Here is a 24,350-nt window from a genome sequence, read left to right as displayed (position 1 = left end):
AATTACAAAGTACGTCCACAAGTCAACAGTAAACCTCTCTAACCAGCTTTTAGCCACTGTTGGTCCCAACATGCAGTTAGAGCCCCTGACTGTGCTGATTGATGTGCTCCTATTAAGGAGTGTGCAGGCCTGTGGCTCACAGTCTCTAATTCTTTCTGCAACATGGAACCAAGAATTTCTGCTGGATATCTGGTGTTTCTCCCCTTTCTATTCCATTTTCCTATTTGTAGAAGACAGCAGCCCCACAATGTGCTAAATTCACAAGTGCAACCAGACAACTAAAGCAAGTGATTACAACAAATTCCAACAGGCTCACTCATGTCCAAACTTGCCAGCATTATGTCATTTGTCCATACATTATCTATCCTCCCACAAGAGGGTCTAGCTAACTCTAGGAAGGCGGGTTTCAGATTTGTTTGTGGTTTGTTTCTCACATTATAAAGCCAAGCTTAGTCTAATTCAAGGGCCAACAAAATTGACCAACATACTTTCCAAAGAATCCCGTACGCTTATAGGAAACCGGAATCCTGTCCTTGCCTTCAATATTCAGCTCATCTTCAGCCGCTCGAAGCTTCTCTTCAAATTTGTCGATGTTTGCCACCTGCATTCGGTACATCAAGGCCAGCCTCTGGGGACAGAAGGCAGAGAGACTGTGAGAGTGATGAAGAGGACAGTGTGCTAATCGATCAAACATACAGATGTCATTCAGAAACTACTTCCACATCTAAAAAATTTTAATTGTCTCACAATTACAACAAAATTTCAATAGCTGTGCTTTATCTTATTTTCACAAATAGCAACATTTTAGAAAACGGAAGGAGGCACTGCACTTTAAACTTAGCACCCTGCCCCACTCAATTGTGCGTGCAGAGCACAGAGACACAGCGACAAGTCTGCAGGACTGGACCGAGGATGCACAGTCCACTTACTAAGGCAGAAAATGCAGGTGTTGTGTTTAACCATTTGGTTGAATCTGAAATTCAACTAAGTAGGTCTTTTTTTTTTTTTTTCTTTCAGTAAAACTTTCCTGGATAGAGAAGAAACTAAGGAAGAGTAAGCAGATGGAAAGTTTCTTAAAGTGTAATCAGCACTTCCCCCAGGTACATGGGCTTCACTGAGAAGGAAGCTCAAAACCAGTCTGGGAGTCCACATCAAGTCCCCAAGTCCCATCTCAGTGAGCTGATCTCGTCACAGGGATTGGGCACCCCTGGGCTAGCCTGAAGCCTCCACAGAAGAAATATCTGCGCAACCCACAAGAGGCAGGAGCACAGGTAGGGTAGTCCTCATTCTCCCCACCAACCTGGACTGTGTCATAGGATCCCACATCATTTTCTTTAGAGCCTGGGCCACACGCCTTCCAAAGTTAAACTGTTCCAGCCTCAGGTTGTAATCACGTTCTTGCAATCTAAATTGAGCAACCAGATTTCCCCCTGGCTCTTAGGAGTCGCAGACAATCTTTTGCAGAATAACTATCACTACGAGAGCAGCCAGTCAGGCTCCACTTCTGGGGGCAATGGGCCAGCCAAATGGAAAGGCCCCGTAAGTCACAACATAGTGATGATGACCTGTGCTGGAACACCCAGTGACTTTGGTTGCTAAATTAACCTAACAGTCCCCAAGTATTTGATCTGAACTACTTCAATGTCTCGATCACTGGCCTGGCCATGAAAATGGGGTCACAACTAGCGCAGAAGGGAAAAACACAGAGATGACGCTCTTTCCATGTCAAGATCCAAGAACACAACGTATGCTTTCAGAAGCCAATTCAATGCCCACATCCTCCATAAAATTTTCTCTGGTCACCTAGGCCTGAAATCATCCTCTCACTTCTGCAAGGCCCTGCAGCAGCCGGCCAGATCACTCAGTACTCAGAGACAAGCAGCATCTATCATCACCACTCATTTCTGAACTGTGCTGGAATTTAACTTTTGCTATTCAGCAAACTATGTGATCCTACCACCCCAACTAAATCACAAGCCCTTGTAAATGGACAGCCAGCTGCAAACACCATGCTTGAGAACTGATCTGAAAAAGAATCTTGCAGGACTGCACTGGAACCAGAGCCGAGCATCTTAAGGTAGGATAAGCATTCCCGTGATATCTCAACCATATTTAAAACCACAGAAGATATCAGAGAGCACATAGGGCATGCTCTGGGAGCACGTTGTAAGGGAGGAATACACCATGGAAAACAGTAAACCTGTGCTCCATTAGAACCCAGTGAATCAAAACCAGAACACCCATCTATCTCCCAGCACAGAGAAAGAGGTATGATTTTATCTGGTCTAGTTTTCCCACTGTCCAAACTTTTAGCAAAAAATGGGAAGGGGACTAAAAAAACATGACAATTAAATATAATTCAAAATCTTGGATTGGATCCTAGATTAAGACACTAATAAAACCAGCTCTTAAGGCCAGTACAGAGGCAACTGAGTAACATGAACAGGGAAAGTACTTTAGAAAATGTTCTGGGTTGCAGGGGTAGTGCACCAATCTTAAGGAAAATTTCACAGACAAGCTAAACTGGCATTCAAGAGCAAGGCTCCTGGCTTCACGTTCAAGATGGCAGAGTAGGAAGATCCTGAGTTCACTTCCTCTCACTGACACGAAAACTACAATTAGATATATAAGTTATCTCTGAGAATGATCTGGAAACTAGCAGAACAAATTTTTCTACAAAGAAAAAGCCACATTGATGGGTAGGAGGGGTAGAGACTAAGTCTAGTCAGGACCCACTCTACCCCCACTCTCCATGTAGTAACTCAAAAGGGAGAGGGATATCTCAACTGCAGAAGTCATCCCCAAAGAGCAAGGGGTTCAAGCCCTAGCCTGGGGGACCCACACCAGATGAGGAGTCCTCACAACATATGGCTTTAAAAACCAGCAGGACTAACGTCTTGGAGGAAAAAAGGGCTGTAGGTAACCCGGGTTTCTTTCTGAGTCCCAGTAGAGAAGCAGCAGTTTGAAAAGCACCTAGGTCATATGTGAAGGTGATACATTGACTAATTTTAGGGTGTACACTGGAGAGACTGGGTATCTATTGGAACTTTCTCCTGAATCAGAAGTGCTGGTGAGCACCATTTTTTCCCCGTCTTTACTTTCCTTCCACCTGGCTGGCATGACGCTGGCAAGCACCATTTCTGACCTCTCCATTAACCTTGCTAACACTGTTCACCCCACCCTGGTGTTTCCCTAAGGACCCATCAAGGCTGGCACCCCTCCAAAGTGGCTCCTGCCCTGCTACACCCAGAGGGTGACCTCAGTTGGCACCAGCACCAGGGTGTCTGTAATAGCGTGGCTGGGCTTCTCAGCCAACCACACTGAATACTTGCCCCGCACACCAGTGACCCTACAACAGTTGGGGCCAGGCCTCACAGCCAGGGACTAGCCTCGTCTACCAGCATGTCCATAGGAGCTGTGGCCCAAACACAACAGGAGGTCACACTAGTCCACATAGGGACATCTCTGGAGCACCTGGCTCTGCCAACAAGGGGGATTCCACCACTGGGCACCTCCTAAATAAGGCCGCTTTTTCAAGACCAGGAAATGTAGCTGACCTACCTAACACATAGACACAAATAGGCAAAATGGGAGAAAAGAATATGTTCCAACCTGAAAAGCAACACAAAACCCTAGAAAACCAAATGAAACAAATGTAAACTGTCTACTAGGTAAAGAGTTCAAATACTTATAAAGATGCTCATCAAACTGTTAGACAAGTGGATAAACTCAGTGAGAACTTCAACAAAGAGATAAAAAGAACCTATCAGAACTGGAGAAAGAACAACTTGAATGAAAAAAAACACTGGAGGGAATCAAAAACAGATCAGATGACACAGAAGAATGGATCAGCAATCAGGAAGAGAGGATAGTAGAAATCACCTGATTGGAAGATCAAAAAGAAAAAAAAGAATGAGAATAACCTAAGGAACCTCTGGGACAACATCAAGTGTACTAATATTCGAATCGTAGGGGTCCCAAGAAGGAGATGAGAAAGAAAGGGACAGAAAACCTACTTGAAGAAATAATGGCTAAAAACTTCCCTAACCTGGGTAAAGGAGACAACTTCCAAGTCTGGGAAGCACAGAGAGAGTCAAACAAGATGAACCCCAAAGAGACTCACACCAAGGCACACTATAATTAAACTGTTAAAAGTTAAAGATAAAAACTTAAAAGCAGCAAGAAAAAAATAGTTTCATAAAAGGGAATGCCCATAAGACTAACAGCTGATTTTTCAACAGAAACTTTGCAGGCCAGCCATGACTGTGTACTCAGTTGGTTAGGAGCTTGTACCAATACGCCACAGTTGTGGATTTGATTCCGAGTCAGCTCACATACAAGAATCAATCAATGAACGCACAAATAAATGGAATGACAAATCGATGTTTTTCTTTCTGTACTTCTTCCTCTCTCTCTCAAAATCAGTGAAAAAGTAAAAATAAGCCCTGGCTGGTATGGCTCAGTGGAATTGGCACCGACCTGCAAACCAAAGGGTTAACAGTTCGATTCCTAGTCAGGGCACACGCCTGGGTTGTGGGCCAGGTCCCCAGTTGGGGGTGTATGAGAGGCAACCACATATTGATGTTTCTCTCCCTCTCTTTCTCCCTCCTTTCCCCCTTTTTTTCTCTCCCCCGGCCCTACAATCTTAAAAAAAAAATAAAATAAAATAAAAAACTTTGCAGGCCAGAAGGGAGTGTCACTATATATTCTACACAATGAGAGGAAAAAAACCTACAACCCACAACATTCTACCCAGCAAGGTTATCATTCATAATTGAAGCAGAGATCAAGATTTTTCCAGACAAGCAAAAACTAAAAGAGTACATTGCCACTAAACCAGCATTACAAGAAATGTTAAGAGGAATTCTATAAGTATAAAAGGAAAGACAAAAACTAGAAATAATAAAATATATGAAAGAAAAACTATCACTAATAAAGGCAAACATAATAAAGGTAGTAGACCAACCACTTATAAATTTAATATGAAAACAATTAGAATTGCAGTAAGTACATATTCATCAATAATTACTTTAAATGTAAATGGACTAAGTTTTCCATTCAAAAGACATAGGATGACTGAATGGATAAAAAAACCAAGACTCTTACACATGCTGCCTATACGAGACTAACTTCAGATCCACAAGACGCACAAAGACTGAAAGTAAATGGATGGAAACAGATATTTTATGAAAATGGAAATTTAAAAAAAGCTGGGAATAGCAATACTTGTATCAGACAAAATAGTCTTTAAAACAAGGGCTATATCAGGAGACAAAGAAGGACCCAGCAATTCCACCTCTGGGCATTTATCTGAAGAAAATGAAACTTTTTTTTGAAGATACATGCAACCTGATGTTCACTGGAGCATTACTCACAACAGCCATAATATGGAGGCAACAAAGCTGTTCATCAAGAGAGGAATGATTAAGGAAAAACTGAATGCGTGTGTGTGTGTACATACACAGAAATTTTACTCAGCCATGAAAAGAAATGAAAACTTGCCATTTGTGGCAACACAGATAGAGGGAATATTGCTAAGTGAAATAAGTCAGAGAAAGACAAATACTATATCACTTTATTTATATGTGGAATTTAAAAAAAACTAAACAAATGAACATATAAAATAGACTCTTAAATACAGAAAAACTGATAGCTGCCAGGGGAATGGAGGGATGGGCAAAAAGGTGAAGTATAACATAATTAAGTCATGGGGATGTAAAGTACAGAAAAGGAAATACACTCAATAATAGAACAGTAACTTTGTACAGTGACAGATAAGTACTGTACTCTTTGTGGTGATCACTTTGTAAGGTATATAAATGTCAAATCACTACGCTGTGCACCTGAAACATTAATATAATATTGTATGTCAACTAAACTTCAGTTACAAAAGGATTTACAGTCTAGAATGAAAAAAAGAAAAAGAAAATATTCTGGTATCAATGTTACCTTTCCTGGGCCCAACTACAGTGCTGTGGTTAATGGAGAATGAGGAGGAGGGGGCATCAGAGGTTGGAGAGAGTGATTCATTCTTGCCCAGGGTTCTCACACAGTCAAACTTTAGGGCCCACTTTCCATATGCGCACCTCATTTCCCAGTAGTGCCAGACAACTAGGCTACTGTTACTAGGCATGTCTCTTCCCACCTCTGATGCCCAACTCCCTACCTGGCATGAACTCCCACCCTCCTGACCCCTCTACAGTGTCCTCCACCTCTTCTATGGCCAGGGCACCAATCTCCAGTTCTGACCATGCGGGGGTTCTCTCCTGAGGTTGGAGGGGGTGCCTGAGCTGGGAAATGAAAAAAGTACCTCGTTCTGTTTCTTTCCCGTTCCTGTCCAAGGGCCATCCTTACTAACTCCAGGCTTTTGGCAACCTTCTTGCAGTGCTGCTAGTTTCCTGCCCACACCCCGCCCCCTGCAAGATTTCTATTTGACCAACCCCTAGTGATTTCATCTCACTTATATCTGCTAAAGCTACCCTGTCTGCTGACTGCTGGCCCACACCACTCACCCAGACCAACTGAACAAAACCTCAAGACTGCAGATGGCACCTGTCTCCTTAGTTCCTAGTACCAGGGAGTCATCACTGTGGTCACTCTGTCAGGGCTTCCATCTCTTCCTCTTGGTGTGCAGACACATGGCAGCTGTTGACCCCACTAGCTTCTATATGAAGACAGCACTGCCTCTCTCCATTTCAAGCTCCATCTTAGTGGGCCACCACTCAAAAACCTTCAATGACTATGACGACCAAAAAAATGAGGGTGGCCCTGGCCGCGGACCTCAGTTGGTTAGAGCGTCATCCTGGAGACCAAAAGGTCATGGGTTTGATCCATGGTCAGGGCACATGCCTGTGTTGTGGGTTGGTCCCTGACTGGGGCATGTGTGGGAGGCAACCAATCAATGTTTCTCTCTCACATCGCTATTTCTCTCCCTCCTTTCCCTTCTATAATCAACGAGCATGTCCTCAGGTAAGGATTAAAAAAAAGAAATGAGGATGGGTGGGGACTAAGTGAAAAGGAGGGTAACACACACATCTCCAGGTCTTTTCAAGCTTATGCCGTCGCTGTCACTTACAGGACGCCCGAATACCACAGCTCCAGGATGCAGGTACACTTCCACCACATCGCTCTCGGGCACCACCTGGACGCGCTGTACCTCGCCCTTGGCCAGCATCTCGTTGACAAAGTCGTTCCAGGAAATGTTGCCCCCACTGGTGCTGAGTGCATTCAGTAGGCTCATGACAACAGCAATAACAAACAAGGTGCGCAGTCGCTCTCGGTACATCTGGTCCTCCCTCTCTTTACGCCTCCTCTCCTCTGTGAGCAGGGACCAGAGGAGTGTTAGACACAGGCTGCAGACCAAGCCCACCCTCAACGCCTCACATCCTTGTGTCAGAAAAGCTCAACACTCAGACAGTGTCCCATCTCCCATAAGATCCTACATTTTGGCTTATTTTTCAACAAAGTGGTTCGAGACAAACACTAATCACAAGCCATTCAAAATCACCAACATTCCATTTAGAAGTCCCACTAGCTCAGATAATATAAAACCATTTTTAAAGTCAAAAAGCTTCCCAGAGCCACCACATAGTGCAGCTACATGGTAAACCCCTTCACCAAAAAACACATCTGACCCAAACTAGAACGAATTCAGGTACTCCAGGTTTGATTAGATACTGAACATAATCGATAGAGTATTTATGACACATGTGTAAATTATTAACAGCATTAAAACAAATACCTTCTACCACCACCTGCCTTAAGATATACCTTTCTAACCCCTCTGAAGATTCCATGTGTCCTCCTGCAACCACTACCTTGATCTTATTATGAGTTAACATTCAAATAAGTTGTATGACATTCATCACAATAACACTGGAAAATAGTACATTTAAAAAGAGCAAGATATACTGTTTAGTCTTCAGACATATATTGGGGACCACTTAATTCTGGAATATTCTCAAACAATTCTTTCTCAGATCCATCAGATCCCCCCCCCGCCCCACACAAATAACATTACTCAGTTATTAATACCCTACTTAGAACGCAGATAGCTTCAAGCTCAGTTCTCGGGGATGGAAAAAGACAAGACTCAGCCTGATCTAAAGACATGAGGAAACCTCAGGGGAGGTGAGTCGACATCAGCAGACTATGGACAGAATAACAATCCAAGGAGACGGGGATGAGGGAAAAACTTTTGGGGAGGGACAGGGAACACAGGCAGCGGTCACTTCCCTCTGGCCCAGAGCACAGCTGGGAAAGAGTCCTACAGGTGAGCTGGGTTTTAGTGACCCACCAAAGGCCAGACCACAGCCTTCCTCCCAAATCCCCCCATCAGGTAAGTGACCCCCTTTGCTGAGATGGAGGGGAAGTGCTGTATTTTATTTATGTGGTGCTTTTTATGATCATGGCCATCTTACCCCAGTCCTTACAACCATCAGGTACCTGTGTTTACAATGAGGGAGGCCCCAGAACTACTCCTGTGAAGCTTACCTGTGTAGTGTGGGCCATCCTTCCCAACAAAGCAACTAGATTATACCAAATTTGTCGTTAATGATGCCCACTGAAAAATATAAGCACAATCCTTCACCAGTTCTGACCAAGATGGGTCCAGACCTGCCTCAACAGCCAAAGCGTCAACCATTTATTTGCCCTCCCCAGAATCCATGTGCTCCTTCATGCGCAAACATGCTCGTCTGCTCAGGGGGAAAGCAGAGAGGACTTGGGACGAACACAGGGCTCAGCCCAAAGCCTGGGGTGAAAGGTCCACACCAAGTTGCATATATGGTCACTTCTCCAAGGACAAGAGTGCAGCTGGAACTCAGTGTGCACCTGCTCTTCTCTGCCCTGCCTCTACACACCACCCACAAACACACTACCTTCCTCTATGACAATCAGTTTATAGAGAAATTCAAAAGGTTTTTAAATCAGCTTAAAAGCACACATGACAAAACACAGAACAGTAAAATAAATAAAGAAATTCAAAAGTTGAAAAATAAAACCCCACAAATGAAACCTACTGAGGCAATGGCCAGGAAGCTCAGTTGGCTACAGCCTTGTCCAGATACACCAAGGTTGCAGGTTTTATCTCTTATCAGGGCACATACAAGAAGCAACCGATGAATGCGTAAGTGGAACAACAGATCGATATTTCTCTCTCTCCCCCCACCACTCGCCCCCCCAAATCAATTAAAAATAACCCCACTGAGGCTGTCCTAGTAATCATTTTGAAAACATGAAGGTAAATCTGAGATATCATATCTTGTTATAATAGATTACAGTAATGTACCTAATGTGTAAAGCTCATATTCACAAAATGCAGCTAAATAAAGGCTACCACTTATTTTGAAAAGAAAAGCTAATTTATGTTCTCAGGTGAGTACTAATTATTTAGAAACCATGTATTTAAAATATTTAATTTTCAGTCTTGTTTTCTAATTAACAACATTGACAGTCATCAAACTAACTACAACACACTAACATGAATGAGGCTCATGCCAACAATATATATCCTTCAGAGGTTTTATATGATCAAAATGTCTATTTTCAATACATTTAAGATACTGAATTTGTGAGTACATCCCCTGTTCCTGGCTGGGTGGCTACAGTGCACAAATCAACTGTTGTTCCTCAGTCCTTTGCACATAACCCACACCCACTATGAACGGGATTTAAAGCAAGCCTGTGACTCACAACCATCTGTTCATAGAGTGTTGAACAGGTCTACAATTTTCAAAAGATACAGCTTGGTGTTAAATAAGACAGCTTTGCAAATATGTCTAAAAAACAATAAAAGAACAGCTTGAATCTGGACTCCAATAAACACCTGTTCCATTTTCTTCACAAAAGTCCAATTCTTTTCAAATAAAAACTGGCTCGCACAACCGGCACCACACCCTTAGCACAGGCTGCCCCCAGTGCGCCCCTCCTCATTATCGTCAGCTCCTAGCAGCCCTCTTGCACTTTAGAGATCAACTCACTTCAAACTTACTTTTTTATTTCCCTCACCCTTTACATGATCATCCAGTCCTAATTCCAGAGTGGAGATGACACTTAAGATTTGCAAGTGACTTTACTGTGAAGTGGGGCTGGGGGCCAACGCAGGATCACAGTGGTCCTTTTATAGGACAGTGATCTCCTATTTTCTTCAAGGCCACACAATGCCCCTTCCTTCCCTCTGGGAGCAGCTTCTCCAGCCTGGGGCAGTGGCAATACTAAGCAGGTGTGTATGGGGGTGGGTTCAGCCGAGGAGCCCTGGTGCCTTCCTCCCATCCCAGAACTCTGAGTTCAGGGTAGATCCAAGATTCACCTTTTCCACACAGAAAACAGAAATGCAATGTGCCTTTAGACGAGGGACACAGGTGCTGACACAAGCGTCTCTAAAAGAACCAACAAGAAGGATCCAGCAGTGGCATTACAGATTGGGACAGGTGTGCTCAGGATGAGGGGAGCACAGGTGCCTGGGCTTGCCCTACGTTTAAGACAGGTTTCCTGTTGCTTAGAATGTACATGTGAAGACACCAAACTAGCCATTATTCCAGAAGATCTAACAGAGCTACCTTCATCGTCTTCAGGGGTCCGCCCCTTGGACTTATCATGGTCTTTAGTCTTCTGCTTCCTCCTTGAGGTGTTAAAATAGTAAGTTCCACCTACAAGGAATAGGGAAACTGTTAAACAATCAAGATCTGCAACTATAGGGGAACGCTTAGGAGAAGAGTATATTCTTGAATAACCAAACCAAACAGAAACTATATGAAACCTTTATCTATAAGATCTAGAATAGTACAGTATTTACAAACCATAGAATAAACTACCTCAACCTATGAAGTATTTTTGTAATTTAAATTAGTCAATGTGAGGAAATGAAAATTAGTTATGAACATAAATTTCAAAAGTGTCATGAGTTTGCTAGAGAACAATCCCTTTAATGCATACTATCACTTTAAATTGTTTATTGATTTTAAAGGGAGAGAGGAAGGGGGAGGGAGAGAGAGAGAGAGGGAGAAAGGAACATTGATTAATTGTTCCACCTATTTATGTATTCACTGGTTGATTCTTGTAGGTGCTGTGACAGGGATCAAACCCACAACCTTGATGTATCAGAACAACACTCTAAGCAACTGAGCTGCCTGGCCGGGGCCTATACAGTCATTTTAAATGAACTTAAACAAATGAATGACACAAGTAGCTTTGGCACATGCGGTAAGGCAGCGAGCCAACTGTCACCATCACCAAGACAGGGCCACATAACATTCCTCACACAAAAGGCTCTGTCTTACCCAAGGTCTGAACAAATCAGTGTTAAAAAATGGAGAGAAAAGATTCTCAAAAGATGACTGAGCTGTACTTTTCTTTACAGACATTAACAGAATCACAAGTGAAACTATCTTGATGGCCACTTGACACAGTTCAGGCTATCTGGAGGGTGAAGTGTGTGCCACTGGGTGCGTGTGCAGATTTAAATGAGAAAACACAGACAGTAGATATGCAAACTGCGCCCAAGTTACAGCTCTTCCTGACCATGTGTGGGCACCAGGCTGTTTAATGTACAGTGGGATTCAGAAGATTTTACTTTTTCCCTATTCTAACTGGATAAAAGAGGGAGTAAAATTACGGATGTTAATTCTAAGGATCCTTTCACCTAAGGTCAAGAGAGACAGCAAAATGTACAAAGTCTCACTGAACAGTGCAACTCTACTGTGAGAGCAAATTATTTCCAAGCTGTTTTTATTTACCTTCTGGACATAAAACATACTAGCCATTCTGCAGATCCTTACAAACACTCTTGGAGCTGGTTAGAGAACATGACAAAACTTTTTCAAGCAGCCCAATTATCATTATACACCAGAAAAGGGAGGGAGGGAGGGAGGGAGGGAGAGAAAAGGCCCTGGCCAGGTAGCTCAGTTGATCAGGGCTTCATCCAGATACACAAAGGTTGCGGGTTCGATCTCCAGTTAGGGCACATACCAATAGTAACCAATAAATACATAAATAAATGGAACAACAAATTGATGTTTCTCTCTCTCCCTCCCTTCCTTTTTCTAAAATCAGTAACTACAAAAAAATTTTTTTAAAGTTCAAAATAAGTAAAAATGGCCTGTTCTGACCTTAGACAATCTTCCTTTCTGTAAACTTCATTTCAGAACACCTGAGGGCTCACAATAAATAGAAACCAAGCTCCTACTAGTGATTTCATTTTTCTGTCAATGTCAAAGAAGCAATATTATCCTAATTTATTCACAAATGGCACAGACTTTGCCTGTCACTTCTGTCTTTCAATACATACCTAAAAGCTTCCAGAGTCTGACTGGATTCTGGACTATATGCTGTTTCAATAATAATCCATGGATCCCTTCAAAGGTAGGGGTTAGCAGTCGCAACTGCAAACTCTGGAAAAAAAGAATGATACCCAGGATCAGTCACATCAACATCATAGCACACCAAAGCAATGTGGACTAATTCCCTGATGCAAAATCTTTTCTAAAATCTCAAATATTTATCTATTTGTAATGTTTATATTGCCCTGAAATGTGAAGTGAGAGTCTGATAATTATTTCAAAGTTTTGACATAATATCAAAAGAAAAAAAGCCCTGATTAGTGTGGCTCAGTTGGTTGTGCATCATCCCACAAATTGAAAGGTTTGATTCCCAGTCCCGGCACATGCCTGGGTTGTCGGTTCATTCCCTGGTCGGGGCAGGAAGGGGAGACAACCCATCAAGGTTTCTTTTTCATGTTGATGTTTCTATCTTTCTCTCTCTTAAATCAATAAAAATATATCCTTGGGTGAGATTTTTTTAAAAAAGATATCAAAACATCAAAAGCAAGCAAGTCAGTCTAAGAAATGCTGAACTAAAGGCATGGAGCACGGGCTATCATTCTGTGCCTCAAGATTCACGCCTCTCTCTTAGGGCAAAAAGAACAGAAGCTCCTAAAGGCCTCCGTGACTGCCCAAACCCTTTGCTCCTGTCACCGCAAGACAACCGCTCCTTGCAGAACACTTCCAGGTACTATGGCAGTTTACCAGTCTCTGTTTCCAAAGTTGTGTTTTCAAAATGAGCATTCTCCCATTTGAATGAATTTCATGATCTTGAGAACCAATTTAACTTTTCCTGTGTTGGCAATTTCTTCATTTGTTTCATTATTTATTTTTAACTTTTTTCCTTAGCTCCTTCCTGGTCTGCTGTTGCTATGGAGAAAAGCAACGCCTTGCTCAGTGCTCTTCGATGAGGAGTACATTACATGCACTTTCCTTTAGCAATAGAATAAAAATTCCCAGTCCATACAATTACTGTCCCATTTAATTAATACTACTATTCTAGGCTCAGAAATAACCAAAAGTCATATAAGGGAGGGCCGCAGAGTGTGAACTGGATCTAATAAGTAACATCAATGTGTTAAATATAGCGCGCACGCACACACACACACAAATCATCATTCTTCAAAGTCAGCCCCAGACTGTTTAAACCAGTTTACTTAGTTTATTACTACTATTAGCCACTGGTGAGATAATTTGCTTTCATTTTACAAGTATGTATGAATTGCCTATTTCAGCCCTTATATTTATAGACTAAAGAAAGATAATTATGTTCCTTCTCAACAGAATCAAAAGCAAAAAAGCCCTGACCCTGACCTGTGTGGCTCAGTTGGCTGAGTGTTGTCCCACAAAGTGAAAAGTCACGCATTTGATTCCCCGTCTGGGAATCAATATGCTTGCGCTGCAGCCTGTCCCTGGTGGGGTCATATAAGAGGGGCAACCGATAGATACTTCTCTCACATGGGTGTTTCTCTCCCTTTCTCCCTCCCTCCCTCCCTTCCCCTCTCTCTAAAAATAAGTAATTTTTTTTCTTAAGCATAATAGTTGCCCTCAGATTCAGGAAAGTGGCCAATAACCTAGAATAGCTTTATAATGAAAACTGGTCCTCAAATTATTTTAAAATGTATTAATAATAATAAATTTTGCCCTAAAATGTGAGGGTTGAACTCCTAAGAGAGGGGTGGGGTAAAAACAACAGCCAAAAACGCACTAAGACTTAGGGTTTACTTTCAAGATGAAATGTCAACCATAGCAGTGCCTGGAACACAGCCTTCACATAGAGGGTGCTCCCCGAGTTTGTGTCGATAACATCTGAAGCTACACGACAAAAGTTATATACGGCTACGTTGTATTTTGCCCACACAAATCCCTCAGGCGGCCACTGACGTCTGTGGCTAACTACTGTATGGAAGGCGCTAGAATTCATCCAGCGAGCCAAGCGTAAAATACTTCTCCGCTATATAATGGTGAAACTCTTATTGTTTTCACTTTAAATCGCAAGAAAGACGGGCAAAAAATTTCAACACACGAAGTACATGCTGGAAACACCCAAGCCAGGGCCTTTGCGGGTTCGATGTCTCCTCCCAAACCCGGCCGGACCCGGCATCTACGAGACCGAAGTTACCTGCAAGGCTCGGCCTCCAGCCCCGGCGACACCCATCGACGTCCTGTGGACGAAGTACGGCCACCTCCTCCCGACCCCGGCGTAGATGCCTGGGCCCCAGCCCGAGCAGGGGCCCCGCAGCCGCTCGGGACTCGGGCCCGGGCCCTGGCGGAGGGCCCGCAACAGCAGCCACGCGGCCGCCATGTTAGCCCGGAAGCGGCGCCGGCGCAGCCGGAGCCTCCTCAGAGCGCCTGCGCGATCGGGGCATCCGTGAGGCGCTTGCGCGACTGGCGCCGAGGCTCAGTCCTCGAGTCTGGTTTCCAGGGTTATTCGGCTACTGTCACGGGTCTGAGTGGGATTTCCTAGCCGTTTATTGAGGTGTCATCCGGTGGTGTGACCGAGAGTATAGCTGCAGGCTGGCGGGCCCGAGAGGGAAGGTATAGCGACCCGGCGCCGGGCCGCTGGTGGGGAGGATTGGCTGCAGCAAGCGCCTGGTCATAGGGTGGAAAGAGGAAGCCGATCCCGACCGGGCCGCGCCTTGGCACGAGGAGCGCGGAGAGGGCCCTTCACGCGGATAGGTTAAGAGTCAGAACGTTGAGGAGGGGGTGCAGAGTAACCCCATCGCGGGCACAAGTCTGGAATGTCGCTCTACAAATGTTTAGTTTTGAGTAGACAACAATCTTCTCAACTGTATTCTGGAGGCACGCTGACTCGTTTCTAAAAGTCGTTCGCAGCCCAGGTGGGCAAGATCACCTCCCGAACACTATAGCCCGCTCGCTGCTCTTGGGGAGTGAGCAGTGAGGAGTGGTGTCTAATCTCTGGCTCAGGCAGTGCACGTGCGGGGTCCTGACTTTTGCCGGCTCTTTCCTGACTTTACCCACCCGTTTCCGGCCCGTTCTAGCTCTGTGGCTGAATGCTTAGTTCTGAGACTGCTGGTTGTTGAGAGCTGAAAAGCTTGTTAAGCAGGAAAAGCAAAACTAAGGTGGATGTATTTTGGAGGTAGGGTTATGGTGACATACTCGTTTCTGTGCCTTTCTGTATTCCCTGAATTTCGAAGGACGAATCATTATAATAACCATCTTCCTGAGTGCTAACTAGTGTCTGGCTCTGTATCACTCTCATTAATATCTGTTTTACAGATGAGGAACAGACTCAGAAAAATTTAATCTGTCCAGTCACATCTAAGAAGTGATACCAGAGTTTCAGAGCTGGTCTCACTGGTTTCTGAACCCCTCACCATTGTCTTAAGTATTACAAAGTAACATGTCTGACTAGTATATCCTTCCGCTTCCTACCCCCTGAAACTAGGAAGGTTTGGGGACTTTTTTTTTTTCTTAAGTTAAATGATCTGATAGTTGGTCCTCGGTTCTCTGGCAGACCTGGTTTTGCAGAGGTTTTTATTTGTGGTTCATTGGTCGAGCAAGCAGTCACTAAGCCTAGGGCTGCCCCTGATTTACACAATTGAACTGCCTTTCTTTTTGTTTCTGTCGTCCTCTTACAATTTGTCTTCATAGACACTCCATTCTCCCCAGTTTTCCTCCTTCACCCTTTTTTCTTTTCCTGGTTAAATTGTCTCATGCACTTTATGCCATCTTGCTCGCTGTGTCTTGCCCTCACTCTCTCTGCAGACCAGTCCTGTGACTGTAATCAAACTTACCGGAGTGGTTTCTCTGCCTTATTGGAACCTTGTGCAAAGCCTCCCTGACAGGAAGTGACCAAGCTCCCCACCCTCCAGCCTCTTCCCTCATCACCCAGTTCAGAGCCTCTAACAAACGTGAATGTGTTTGGGAAAAATATAAGATGCAATCCCGTCATATTGTTTGAAATAAAATTGTTACTATGCTTCAAACCTCTTTACCTGGTGATTCATTTGTAAGCAGTGCAGGGTGATGGCAGGGGGCCAGCCTCTGGGGAAGGAACGCTGGCTTCTGTCCTTCTCAGCCTGTGACTTAGAGCATATTATTAACTTCTCCAAGCCACAATTTTCTCATCAGTAAAATGGGGATGATAATTATCTGCCAAGTGAGGCTAATATCAGCCTTGGGTCTCCCACAGTGTTGTTGTCAAGATAAAATGCAATTACAGTATGTGAAAACAACTTACGAACCAGGAAAGCGTTCATATCCAGGAGTTATTCCTAGGGTGTCGTGGGAAATGAGTTTCTGGGAAAACAAACTTGATTAATTTATTCAAACATTTATTTAACAAATGTGCTTTGAAGGCTGGCTGTGTCCCAGGCCTCAGGTGAGTGGTAAATCATGACTCAACCCCACCCTGCTTCAGTCCCATCTCTGCAATGGCTCTGAGCAGAGGCTCCTGTGCCAAAGGAATTTAAAGATTCAGGTGCCCCATGGCCTGGACCTAGAGGAGAAGGCTCTGTAGAAGAGAGCTGGGTCACTGGATCTAACTTGGCTCTCAGGCCCTACTTCATCTCCCACCAGGACACCAGCTTCACTTTCCTCTCAGCCATTTCTGTCACCGCTATCTTTATTTGTTTTTTGGGGTACTTTGCAACTTCTGTTTACAAATTTGTACTTCCTCAGCTCTCTGAACTCTGTGTTCACCAGGATGTTTCAACGTGGCTTCCCTTAACCGTCTGAGAAGCAATCTCACAGTGAACTCCCAGTTTGATTCAGGGCATGTGCTAGGTCTCTGCACTGCCACCCTGATACCAGATGCCATTCATTCTAGATCCAGTTCAAGATCCGTGAGCAAAATGAGCCTCGGTAGCTGTAGAAGGGCTACTCTTTCAGTCTGGGCTGCCTTAAGGAGAGAGGAAGAGTACATCTGTCCCACTCCCATTCTGAGAACTCCACCCTCTGTTCCTCAGCGTGGTGGAGTCCTTGCTCGGTATTAGCTAAAGGGCTTCAGGCAAGCTGCTTTTGGAACACTTGTTGGTGCCTTGCCTGTAAAATAGGAATAAGACCTTAGCAGAGATCAGAAGATCAAACAGGAGTTGATCTTTTTGGTTTTAAGATCCAGTCTTCCTTAATTAATGTCAGAACAAATAATTACTTGTTCCTTTCCAAATTAGGCAGCTTGGCAGCAACTACACTTCTAAACATTTTTTAAAAGCTCAGTTGTTTCCACACTTACCCTGGCTTTTGAAGCTCTTGGACTGTTGCACAATATAATTGCTGCACTGTAATCATGAAGGTGAGCTCATCCTGCTGAGGCTAAGTCATGCAGCTTTGAATGACCTGGTCTACAGCTAGGTATTTGCCTAATATTAGGGTGTCTTCTATAAAATATACTCCCTTGTGGAATGTTTGAATAAACGTATTTATTTCTTTGAAATTTTGGTAAACTTTGTTTCTGAACTAAAGATGTGTCTTAGGAAACTATTTCTATTCATATCACTTGTTAACTGGGTTTTACTCATCACGTGTGCAACAAGATGTCATAATCACAGATTTCGTTCTTGAAATGATGAAAAGTCCATTTCTACTAGCAAAAAAAACCTGTACAGAAATTTGCACTTGACTAAATGGCTATGTGTCCCTCAATATTTCTTAAGACTGTTTGGTGTGGGACTTTGAACAGATATTTAGGAGAGAGCTTGAAAGGGCAGGGTCTGTACCCTCTCCTCATAATTTTAATTCCCATAACTGGGGACAATACTTACCAAATTAATTAACCACTTATTCTGTTGATTGTATCAGCTATCCATTACTTTGCAACAAATTACCCTAAAGCTTAGCAAGTTCAAACAAGTAGTGTTTATCTCACAGTTTCCGAGGGACAGGAATCCAGGAGTGGCTGACTGGCTAATTCTGGCTGCTTAGGGTCTCATACATGGGTGCAGTTGAATTGACAGCCCTTACAGTCATTTAAAGCTTGTCTAGCACTGGAAAATGGGCTTCTGAGCTGAAACCCTCACCTGGCTCGTCACTAAGTGGACTCTCTATTGGGCTGCTCCCATGACATAGTACCATGTGGCAGGGATGACCTAAGGGGGAAGGGGTTATTGAGAGTCAGTTTGGAGGCTATTGACCATAGTGATGATTATAGAAGGTATCTGTTGTTCAGACCTGCTCAGCAAAACTCCCCAATCATGTGATCCCAGTCTTTCATAGTGTCACACTGATAACACATTAATTGGTTCAAGAATGGGAAAATCACTTGTGGATTACAGAGTAGAGATATAGCCAATCTGATCACTGGCTACAGCCCAGAGGAGTCCTTCTTTGGGACTTCTACCTGAAGATGGAGAAGGGACCTTGCCTTTGGGGTTATGGAGTAGAAGGATAAATCCAAAGTGCTGTTGGCACCTTTCCCACCCCAAGGAGAAAGCTAGCTGTGACTGGAGAGAATTTGGCCCACACAGAGCGAAGCAGCCGAGGCTACAGGAGGGACTTGGGACAGCCCATCTGAGTCCCTAGATCCAGTCACCACAAAATGGGATCCATCTTCATTTCCTTGTTATGAGTCTACCCCCTTCTTATGAACTTTGTCTGTCTAGGTCTACCAGCCACTGGGGAGTCACTGCTGACCAGCAGTCTAGGTTTCCTTCTCAACTCCCTAGTATGGGTTCAGAAGCCTCATCTGGGTTCAGCTACCAGGAAAGAAGGACTGCGTCTGGTTGTCCAGTATATAGCCTATGCCTAAAAGTTACTAGCCATGTATTGCTCTGTCCCAGGGGTTACTTGTTATGGGAATGATATGGGAAAGAGTTAGCTTGTCTGTATATAGTCTCCCAGCAGTTTTCAGTTGAATGTGTCCTGTAGTTAACAGGATTTTCTATTTGCTTGTCTCTGGCAAGCAAATGTAGCCAGTGATAAGATATAGTCAGGGCTATATCTCCACTCTATGATCCATAGACAGCAACTGTCAGCAGAGCTGCTCCATTTTGACATGTTGAACAGAGTATGCTGTCTCCCTAAAGGAGGACAGTCCAGGCTTTTGTGCCTTTCCATTAAGGCACAGAGTATTCACCAGCTGGCTGGACGTATGGTCATGGTGTTTTTTTCAGCAAATCAGTGGTGGATCTGCCTCTGTAGAAGTTCCCATGAACCACATTGAATTTGGGCCGCCACAGTGTGGCAGGGAAAAAGGCTCAGTAACGAGTGTTTACAGATATCCCTGCCTTTTCTGCCAACCTGCTAAATAAAGAAAATCTTGCTTTGCCCATACTTCTTACTCCCTGTCCTCAGAGATTGCTACTCCATTCCTGCGTGTTTGGTAATGCAGAACAAAAAGAGAAAGGACAAAAATAGGTCAAAAGAAATGAGCAGAGGTGCAAAAGCATGGACAAAAGCCACACCAGAGCTGTTATGGTCCTAAAGTTGATGACAGGTAGAGGGGAAGAGAGAGTGAAAGGGGGAGGTGGGTAGTTTCATGGGGTGAGTTTTTGGAGGGATTGGGGAGAAGCTACCAAAGCAGTTACAGAGAATGAAGGACTAGAAAGAAAGGGAGATTTTTATGGGATAAAATGGAACTGTCTTTAACACATATTTACTGTCCTAGGTACTGCGGACACAGAAGTGAGCAAAATGATGCTTGTCCTCAAAAAGCTTCCCTTCTAGTGACAGGAGAGGGAAAAAAAGTAAAATGAGTCAACAAAGCACATGGTATGTGAGAAGATTGTAAGTGGCCACAGAGTCAAATAAAGCCTGAAATAGGGTAAGCTCAGGGCATGCTTTGCAGAGAAGGGCACTTTTTGAAAATTGTGGTAAAATATTTGTAAAGTACAATTTGCTGTTTTTTAAAAGATTTTATTTTTACAGAGAGGGGGAAGAGAGGGAGAGAGGGAGAAAAACATCAATGTGTAGTTGCCTCTCACACACCCCGCTACTGGGGACCTGGTCTGCAACCCAGCATCTGCCTGGACTGGAAATCAAACTGGTGACCCTTTGGTTTGTAGGCTGGCACTCAACCCACGGAGCCACACCAGCCAGGGCCAATTTGTTACTTTGAGAGGGGACTTTAGAGCAGGAGTGAAGGGAAGAGTGTCTTTCCAGGACAGTTGGGAGTGTGCTGGGATGAGAGTCAGGCATGGAGGAGGGAGCTTGGAAGAAGTGGGCAGGGCTGGGGGCAGGCCCAACCTGGAGTGTCCTGATGGTGCTGGGCTCTGCTGCCATTGTCGGGACCCTGCCTTTGTGCTTGAGGTGGAGGGTGTGGAGGATTTTGAGCAAGGACTGGTCTGTTGTAAAAGCATCACTTGACCTGTTTCCTGGCACATAGAGTCTAGAGAGCCAGAAGTGGGGAATGGGAGAGCAGGAAGAGGCTGCAACAAGGACAGAGAGAAAAATGCTCTCTGGATGTAAGTGAGGTGGCGTGAAAGGGACTGGTCTTCAGAGAGCACGAGAAAGCCTGGGTGGCTTCAAGTTTACCCTGGTGGCTGACTGCTTTGCTGGACCCACAGCCCCATGGAGGCAAGGCTGGCTGGAGCCAACAGGACGTGACTGCACAGCCTGAGCACCTAGATAAGCCACCCTCTCTGACAGGCTGGCCAGGAGCAGCAGCCACCAGTCTCAGCTCTCAGAGAAACGGTTTCAGGCACTGCCCACTTTTCACTGTAATTCAAAGGGCTAATTTGACATAGGAAGAGGTGGCCAATTCTACATAAAATTTGAATCATAGCTCACTTGAGTCCCTCCCAGCCCCCTACCCCCAACCAGGAAAAACATACACACCAGCAGATCATAGCTAGCCACCAAGGGGTAGTGAATACTACCCAGGGGCGCATTCAGCATTTTTCCCCAGAGGATCCTATCCTGTGTTTCAAAAAATTCACGGCCAGCTATGGTTGGAGGCTTGAGAGCTGATTGGGTTCAACTGGACATGATTTGAAGACAGGAGGATACTTTGTCTTTATATATGCTTCAATCAAAGCATGCAATTTGGGTTTTGCTATCTCCATCCCTGCTGTTTTAGTTGGTTTTTTTTTTAAAGATTTTATTTATTTATTTTTAGAGAGAAGGGAGAAAGAGGAGAGAAACATCAATGTGTGGTTGCCCTATGCGCGCCCCCTACCGGGAACCTGGCCTGCAACCCAGGCATGTGCCGTGACTGGGAGTCAAGCAGTGACCCTTTGGTAGGGTGGCTGGTGCTCAATCCACTGGCCACACCAGCCAGGGCTATTTCAATTGACAGTTTACTTATTACTTGGGCTCTGAGGCAATCCTATCTGAGGTTACAGTTTTGTAAACAGAGTAAACAAAACAAATCCTGTGGGCTGTGTTTATAGTCCTCGCTTCCGCAGAAGGGAAGAACTGAAGCACCTGTGTGGGAGGTTTGGGGAAAGAGGGCAAGGCAGCAGTTCCCCTGGGGCCTGGTGAAGCCAGCATTGCTGGACAGCATGAGTGCTGAGCTGAGGGTCACTGGAAGATGATTTACAGTGTCCAAACTTTTGGTGTGTCTGGGCCACAGTGAAAGAAGAAAAGTTGTCTTGGGCTACACATTAAATACATTGTGACACATAATTACAAAAAAAATCTCAATGTTTTAAGTAAATTTACAATTTTGTACTGGGCTGCATTCATAGCTATCCTGAGCCACATGCAGCTTGCAGGCTGCAGGTTGGACACCCTGGATTTACACTATGCAACTCTAAAATGCAGGAGCAGTTCAGTAGCATTGCAGTATGAACTCATGAAATTTTTCTTTTTATTATCTGGATAGTTTAAAATTGCAAATTAAAGCTGGATTTAGTGACAAAATATATTAAGTTCTGTATTAGTGAGCACCTATGCAGTCCCCAGTATTATATTAGGGTTGAGAAAGGTATGTGTACTCGTAAAACAGTCTCCAGAACAAGGACCAGGTGAAGCAGGAAGGGGTGAGTGGTTCTGAGGCTGCCTGCTCCAGCGAAGTGCTAGTGACTAACATCCAGGTTTCTGCAGCCTGGACCTGGACCAGGGTGCATTAGCCCCCACAGCAAACCCAGCACCAAAGGTCTCTGCTTCTTACCAGCAGATGCATAAATGACACATGGGACAGCTCCATTGGCCATCTGTCAGCTCACAAAACACTAAAACCTGACTACGCTTTACCTTCACATGCTATCTTTTACCTTTTCCCCCAAACTCCCTATCATACTAAATTGAACTGTTTTTCTCTCCCTTGTTGAGTTGTCATGTGTCCATCTCTTGGTTTACTGACACCTAACTTCCAGACCCTAAGGCTCTGTACCATCTGGTAAGAACAGCCATCCTTGCTGGGAGCCAGCAGCCACGCCCTCCAAACTGCTGGAGCACTGCGTCCATTCTTGTGCCCATGCTTATCTGTGCTACAATCCTCACGACCGTCCACAGAGCTAATGTAGCAATCTCTTTAGTTTTACAGTAAGTTGGCATTCATGTCTACTACATGCCAGAGTTTTAACCAAGTTGGAGGTATTAGTGCTCTCATTTAGCCCCACTGCAGACGGGAAAACTTGAGGACCTGAATGGTGAGTATTTTTCCCAAGGTCACAGGACAGAATTGGTTCCAGAGTGTATGCTATTGAATGAAGATTGTGTTATCTTAGAAGAGTTGTCCATGGGGCTTTGTCTACAAAAGGCTGAGTTCAGAATCTATAGCCATGACCTTTTTTAAAAAAAAAAATTTACTTATTTATTTCTAAGAGAAGGGAAGGGAAGGAAAAAGAGGAGGGAAACATCGATGTGGAAAAGAAACATTGATTGGTTGCCTCTCTCATGCCCCCAACTGGAAACCTGGCCCATAGCCCAGTCATGTGTTTATGTTCATTGGAGCTGAACCTTGGCATAATTGACACTTAGTAGGTGCTGTGGTGCCACATTCACAGCTGCACAGCCCTTGGAGGCAGTAAGCCTGAGCAAACAGGTCACAAACCATATTAGGACCACTTTAAATATTTTATTTATTGACTTTAAAGAGAAAAAGGTATCCAATTTGTTGTTCCACTTATTCATGCATTCATTGGTTGTTTCTTGTATGTGTCCTGACCAGGGATCAAACCCACAACCTTGGTATATTGGGATAATGATCTAACCAACTGAGCTACCTGGCCCAGGGCTGGTTCAGGACCACTTTAGGCTCATAAATATGTCAATACTACCCAGGGGCCCTAAGAGCTTTTGTTTAAGTGGGTTGCAGTCTACTGATAGTTACCATGTTAATATCAAATCTGAGAAATGTTTAAAACTAAGATCACACATTCTTCAGTTGTCAGAGCAATGTCATCATCCTATGTCATACAATTGCTGGAAAATTCCAGGTACACATATTAGGAAAGTGAGTGAAACAGACAAAAAACCCTCTTAGTATTATTATGAAAACAGTTCAACTTTCCTGACTCCACAAAGGCCTTAGAACCCCTCATGGGTTCTTGAACCATACTTCAGGAACCAGTGGCCTAATCCAATCATGGCAAATCTAACGTAATTAGAATTCTTTTAATCAAAGATATCTGTGAGTTTTGTTCATTTAAACAGGGAACTTGTCATTATTAGAAAGTTATCCCTTGTGAGCCTTATCTGCAGCTAAGACATATTAAAGTACCTAGGGACAATTTGGAGAATATGTTTTTAACTCTTTACTGATTTCAGCATTAGCAAAAGGTTCTGAATTGACCATCCTGAAAAAAAAGCATTGCAGTTACTCACAGAACTGGCACCGGCCAGAGGGCTGCTGTTCCAATGACTGTTACCAGCAGAGGTCCACTATTTTTCCAAGGCTAGGTTGCAGGGATGAAGGGTGGAAACTCCATGGTGGTAAATCTGTGGTTCCTTTGCAAACCTAGGGAGAGGGGCTGCAGGTGGGTGTCATGTCACTCACCGAATATGGCCACCCAACAAAGTTTCTGGCATGTTTTACACCAATTACATAATCATAAAATGGTGTTTCAAGTCCTGATTATTTGGACTGTGAGCATGTTTAAGACAGTTTTGTGTTTTTCTCTGCCGTAACAGTATCCAGCACACAGTAGGCACCCAAACATTTGTTGCATGTTACTCAGCTGAGTAAGG

The 24,350-nt window shown here is 44.1% G+C and overlaps 1 protein-coding gene across 1 annotated transcript in view; it reads right to left on the bottom strand.

The window, feature by feature from the left end:
• Positions 1–14,656, bottom strand: part of SPG7 (SPG7 matrix AAA peptidase subunit, paraplegin) — a 40,774-nt gene extending 26,118 nt beyond the window's left edge. Inside the window, exons 1-5 of the mRNA XM_054588970.1 lie at positions 14,440–14,656; positions 12,287–12,389; positions 10,560–10,649; positions 7,076–7,317; positions 489–628 (exon numbers count right to left, since the gene is read on the bottom strand). Of these exons, the coding sequence (XP_054444945.1) occupies positions 489–628; positions 7,076–7,317; positions 10,560–10,649; positions 12,287–12,389; positions 14,440–14,622 (758 nt within the window). The 5' untranslated portion in view covers positions 14,623–14,656. The remainder of the gene's footprint in view (positions 1–488; positions 629–7,075; positions 7,318–10,559; positions 10,650–12,286; positions 12,390–14,439) is intronic.
• Positions 14,657–24,350: the final 9,694 nt, after the last annotated feature.

The sequence above is a fragment of the Pteronotus mesoamericanus genome, unplaced genomic scaffold (genome assembly GCF_021234165.1).
Source record: "Pteronotus mesoamericanus isolate MK-2021 breed Mesoamerican mustached bat unplaced genomic scaffold, CSHL_Meso_final scaffold_165, whole genome shotgun sequence".
NCBI lineage: Eukaryota > Metazoa > Chordata > Mammalia > Chiroptera > Mormoopidae > Pteronotus > Pteronotus mesoamericanus.
Note: the sequence above shows the minus strand (reverse complement) of the source record. Positions and strands in the feature narration are given on the sequence as shown.